Here is a 5,398-nt window from a genome sequence, read left to right as displayed (position 1 = left end):
CTACTGCCTTTACTAAAGAACCCTTGAAGAAGCATCTTTTTTAAGATTGCAGATTAATACGTACTAATTATTGATTAATTTATTAGCAGATGAATAAATGGGACGTAATTATTAAATGTTGTTCTCAGAAAGTGTTTTATCAGTGATGCACTGCTACAAATAGCCTCAGAGCACATAAAGCATCCACAAAAGTTAAAAAAGTGAAGTATTAATGACGCACCCTCCACCCACGCGTTCACTGCACGCACCCACACATACACACACGCAGCCACACACCTACAGCGCGCAGTGAGCTCAGCGGCACTGATCGCCACGCTCTGAGAGCAGCAGAGAGCAGCATGGTAAGCAGGCAGGGCCGCTCTAGTCTAACCTCTCTCTCTCGCTCTCCCTCTCTCTCTCGCTCTCCCTCTCTCTCTCAAAGCGCCTCTTTAATGTGTAATGTAAAAGAGTTTGAGCGCGCGTGTTTTGTTTCTGCAGATGCTGGTGGTCGTGATGCTGGTGGTGCTGCCCACCTCCGCTGCTGAAACCCCGGACCCTCCACCCACGTTCAGCTACGAGGACTTCGGGCACCCGCTCAGGTGCACGCTCTGCCCTCCGGGCACGCACATGAGAGCGCCGTGCACGCGCAGCAGGCCCACAGAGTGCCTCCCGTGTCCGAGTGGCCAATACACTCAGTACTGGAACTACCTGCACCGCTGCCTGCCCTGCCGCGCGCCCTGCGACCACAACCAGCGCGAGCGGCACGAGTGCACGCCCACCACAGACCGAGAGTGCGAGTGCGTGCCCGGCTACCACTGGCGCGCGGATCGGTGCGCGAGGCACACGCGCTGCAGCCCGGGGTTTGGCGCCATACGGACCGGTAAAATACATTTAGACTAATGATAACAGCAACAACAACGATAATAACAATAACCATAATAATAATAACATCACCTAAGATACATTTAATAATCTAATGATGAACCTGTGTCTACACACTATGGGGGAGAACGGGGTTGGTTGGCACAGTGTTAATTTCTAGGTCAGCAGGGGGCGCTCTCACAAAAATGTAAGATAAAATGACTGGCCTACTGACCAACATTCACCACTTTTGTCAAAAGCTCTGAACGTTACAATCTGTTAAGGTGGGAAATAACGTTTTTTCATTAAAGCCAAAATGAATAAAACAAACACAGAACAAACGAAACAAGTCTTCCTGAGCAATACATAGTAATATATAGAGTAATTATATAAATGTTTTGAAAACATATTCATTTTAGTTAGTAAAAATGGCATCCAGCTATATTTTAGAGAGTGAAAACTGTGCCAACCATCCCCACTGTCCCCTACCCTAACAGTCTGATTATATTATCAGCTTTTAATAATCTCTTAATAATAATTTGTCAGTTATTGAACGCAGACATAAAATATTCCACTAGTAATTTAGATGCTTATGTATATGATGATATACACCACCCACTTCATTAAGTACCTCCTGGTATCTGCACTCATTGTCCATTTTATCAGCTCTACTTATCATATAAGTGCACTTTGTAGTTCTGCAATCACAGACTGTAGTCCATCTTTTGCTCTGCATACTTTGTTAGCCCCCTTTTACCCTGTTCTTTTGGTTGGTGGACTATTCTCAGTCCAGCAGTGACATTGAGGTGTTTAAAAACTCCAGCAGCACTGCTGTGTCTGATCCACTCAGACCAGCGCAACACGCACTAACACACCACGTCAGCGTCACTGCAGTTCTGAGAATGATCCACCACCCAAATAGTACCTGCTCTGTGCTGGTCCTGACCTTTGAAGAACAGGGTAACAGGGGGTTAACATAGTATGCAGAGAAACAGACAGACTGTAATTGTAGAACTACAAAGTGCTCCTATATAGTATATCCTGTACTGTATTGTATAGTGGAGCTGAAAAAATGAATAATACGTGTAGAAACAAGGAGGTGGCTTTAGCTGGGAAAAGGTGACCTGTCATAAAATATTTACATTCAGCACATGCAGCAACATCTAAACAATGTTTATTCATATTAAGGACATATGCAGCAACATCATATCTCTTGTTCAGTAATGCTCAGAGCTACAAAGTTTAGGTATTCCACTTTACCTGATGTCTCACTTAACTTGAACCCTAAGTGTGTTAGTTGTTAGTCATTGTTGTGATTTTGTCCCCCCCTGCAGGCACCACACACACAGACACAGAGTGTGAAAGATGCCCGCAAGGGACGTTCTCTGAGGGGAACTCAGAGTATGCCAAGTGCAAGCCGCACACGGGCTGCAGTGGCTCACTGTTCAAGGTCTTTCGGGGCACCAGCTGGCACGATGATGTGTGTGTGTCCTGCAGTCAGCTCAGAGACGGAGGTAGGCTGAGTCATGCAACCCCCTCATCATCAGTGATGTTTCATTACATGCTGTCACGTGACAAACCCAGGGGTGTGTGTGAGGTCTCGTGTGTTTTGTCACTTTGGAAACCTCTGAGCAATTTTCTTTTAGAGCAAGGCTGTTCAAAGTGTGGCCCATGGGCCAAAGTTGCCCTGTGAGGACGTGTGATTTGGCCTGTTAGAACTTTACCCTAACAATTGAAAACCAAAACTGAATGCCAGACTGTTCTTCACTGGATATGCACACTGTAAAGAAAATATGGTATTTTAACTTAAAAAATTAGTTACAGCCCCTGACTGCCTTACAATTTTGAGGTAATCGAGCTTTAAATGATGAGTTAACAGAGTGTAAAACATAGATTCTTGCACTGTTGACATACTATTAGAAGTTCAATTCACTCAAGTTTGATCGTAAACCCCAAATTCTTTCACAGTGTAGTCCACATTGTTTCAAGCCTTTTGTAGTGCTCAACGTAGGAGCTTGTTTGAGATTGACTAAAGTGCTGGAGATACAACTGGGCAACAGCAACTAGGGTTGCTGTTTCACAGTATTAGGAGCTGATATAAAAGGACTCCTTTTGGAATAGCAGCAGTGTTCCTGTCTGAACAGGGGATCAAACCTTCATTCATCCATGTTCTGGATGATTTATAGCATTGAGGATAACACCATCTGTCAGTCATACTAGCAATGTAAACTGCTTTAATATCCAACCTTCCTTTGAGCCTAAAACTGTGATGTCAACCCTTGAAGATGTAATGATGTAATTCAAGATTCCATCTCGACGGCTCTGATTTTGGGTTTATTTTCCTCTATTTAATCATTAATGCTGCTCTCGTTAATTGCTGAGGCATAACCACTGTGTTAGAAGAGGAAAAGCACTGATCTCTGCAGTCCTGTGTCCCTTTAGAGGTTTAACACCCCTGCTTTAACCTGCTTGTTATTAGGTTGTGCTATGTGTCAGAACTTTCATCACCTCTTTCTGCTTTTATCTAGGAGGCATAGCTTTACTCCAAGGCATTTTGCCCACGTTCTTCACTCAAAAGCTGAGAAATGGCAAACTGAAAAGGTTTGTCCGTTTGCTTGAAACGCAGAAGAGGCAGTGGAGGTCTGGCTCCAGCAAACAAGATCTGCTGTATCGCTTGAATGAATGGACTCAAAGAGCTCAGGACCATCAGCTTTGGAAGCTACCAGAGATGCTGGAAAATTTGCAGCTCCACAACATCGCAAAGAAACTGAGGAAGATGTTAAAAGATTTTCAGGATCCCTCATATTGTACTGACAAAGATGTAGAAAAGTCAGGTTAGTCACTGTGTTAGTGAATTACTTACTATAAATGGTGTATAATTTTTTTATGAACATATAAAGGTCATTACATTTCATTCATGCATACAGGTAATAAAGCACTGGAGGCATTTCTACTGTAACAATAAACAAGTGCATAAAAAAGTTTTTTTTTCATGTATTACGTTTTGCCTACTGCTGATCTCTGGGTTGCTGTGTATTCATTACTGTTTTGAAGAGATCTTGGGTTTGGGAAAGGCACAACAGAAATAAAAATCTGTAGTCATCTTCTTCTTCTTCATGTTCATGTTCATCTTCATCTTCTTCTTCTTTTTATTATTTTTATTACGCAAGTTCAAATGTTCAACCTCTGTCGTTCAAAAAGCACACAATAGGTAGATTTTCTAAATTTTGGGTGGATAAGGAGGCTGTGTAAAGGTCTGTGTGAAGAAGCCTTGATAAAGCCTTTAGCACTTTCCTCAGCATGTGATTACCAGGGGTGGCACTAGACAACGGTGGGCAGCCACCTAGGGCCCCCATGATCCAAGAGCCCCATAGAAATGCAAATTATGTAAAGTTTTTGAGTTGATATTAAATAACCTATTCTGAAATATATATACATTTTGCACACACACACACACACACATACACAGACACACACATATATATATATAGGGGATATATATATATAGGTTGGGGAAAATAGAGGTTGAAAAATAGTCATGTAAAAATGAATTATGACTGTTTTTGTTATAAAATACAATAAGTGTTATAAGTGGACGTCATAAAAAATTTAGTGCCCTTTACATAACATTCTTGCAATAGTATAAAAAGGAGAAATATTAGGTGTATAGGCTATTTCAATATAAGATGATTTCACTTGTCAACATATCATTTTTGCATGGTTGCAGCACTCGGGAGCCCGGAACTACTTTAAGTGTAGAGAATCCAGGGAACCTTATTCCTGTCTTTTGCCTAGAGCCCCAGAATCACTAAATTCCCCCCTGGTGATTCTCAGCTCAACACTTCGACTGCACTGATGTTATGTATTATGTTTTTGAGTGTGAGTGGTCATTTCTACAGATGCACTGCATGTAAAGACACATAAAGCCAGACAGAAAGGTATACAAATAAAAATAGGTATAAGGTATAAAATAAATATAAATATAAAATAAATATTTTATATAAATTTTATATATAAATATAAAATATTTCCTTTTTCTAAATTGGATACCATTTTGTAATTAAGCTGACAATTACTGTGAGCTGTAAGTTAAAGGTGAATTTCGGCAAATTTTCAAACTTTCTGCATAATTGTTAAGTAAGAACATTAAATGGCTGAGTTGTAAATAAAGTGTTTTTGATATGAAGTGGTCCATGTAGAGAAAGTGACTGTATCCAAAACCAACAGTGAACCTACATGTGTCTTCTGAGTTTTAATATGTAGTGTTAATGATGGTAAAAGTTGGTAAATCTAAAAAAAAATGTTTGTTTAGTGACTATTTTGCCTCGCAACACCTTGCATGTACCTCTCTGTCATTAATAGGTTACAAAAAAATGGTTTAGGCCGAAAACCTTTTCAAAGCTATGATAAAACAATGTCTCAGGGATCACAACATACTTACAACTGTTTCATGTATTAACTTTCTATGAGAGGTATTAAATGTATCAAATGCTTCAGATTCACAATTCTGAACGATTCTGTTTGCATCTTAACCATGGAATTAGAAGAAATGGTTGAA

General features: G+C 40.6%; 1 protein-coding gene across 1 annotated transcript; it reads left to right on the top strand.

Moving 5' to 3' along the window:
• The first annotated feature begins 277 nt into the window (after positions 1 to 277).
• LOC118813993 (tumor necrosis factor receptor superfamily member 6B-like) lies at positions 278 to 3,946 on the top strand. Its single transcript, XM_036579656.1, has 4 exons — positions 278 to 341; positions 478 to 859; positions 2,175 to 2,354; positions 3,369 to 3,946. The coding sequence occupies exons 1-4, from the start codon at positions 339 to 341 to the stop codon at positions 3,677 to 3,679; spliced, it is 876 nt and encodes a 291-aa protein (XP_036435549.1). The 5' UTR covers positions 278 to 338; the 3' UTR covers positions 3,680 to 3,946.
• The last annotated feature ends 1,452 nt before the right edge of the window (positions 3,947 to 5,398 follow it).

The sequence above is a fragment of the Colossoma macropomum genome, unplaced genomic scaffold (genome assembly GCF_904425465.1).
Source record: "Colossoma macropomum unplaced genomic scaffold, Colossoma_macropomum, whole genome shotgun sequence".
Classification (NCBI taxonomy): domain Eukaryota; kingdom Metazoa; phylum Chordata; class Actinopteri; order Characiformes; family Serrasalmidae; genus Colossoma; species Colossoma macropomum.
The sequence above is the reverse complement of the archived record's forward strand: the minus strand, read 5'-3'. Positions and strand labels throughout refer to the sequence as shown.

Coding starts and splice junctions, on each gene's coding strand:
- LOC118813993 (XM_036579656.1), top strand. Junction 860..2,174: donor GTTTGGCGCCATACGGACCG/GTAAAATACATT, acceptor CCCCCCCTGCAG/GCACCACACACACAGACACA. Junction 2,355..3,368: donor CAGTCAGCTCAGAGACGGAG/GTAGGCTGAGTC, acceptor GCTTTTATCTAG/GAGGCATAGCTTTACTCCAA.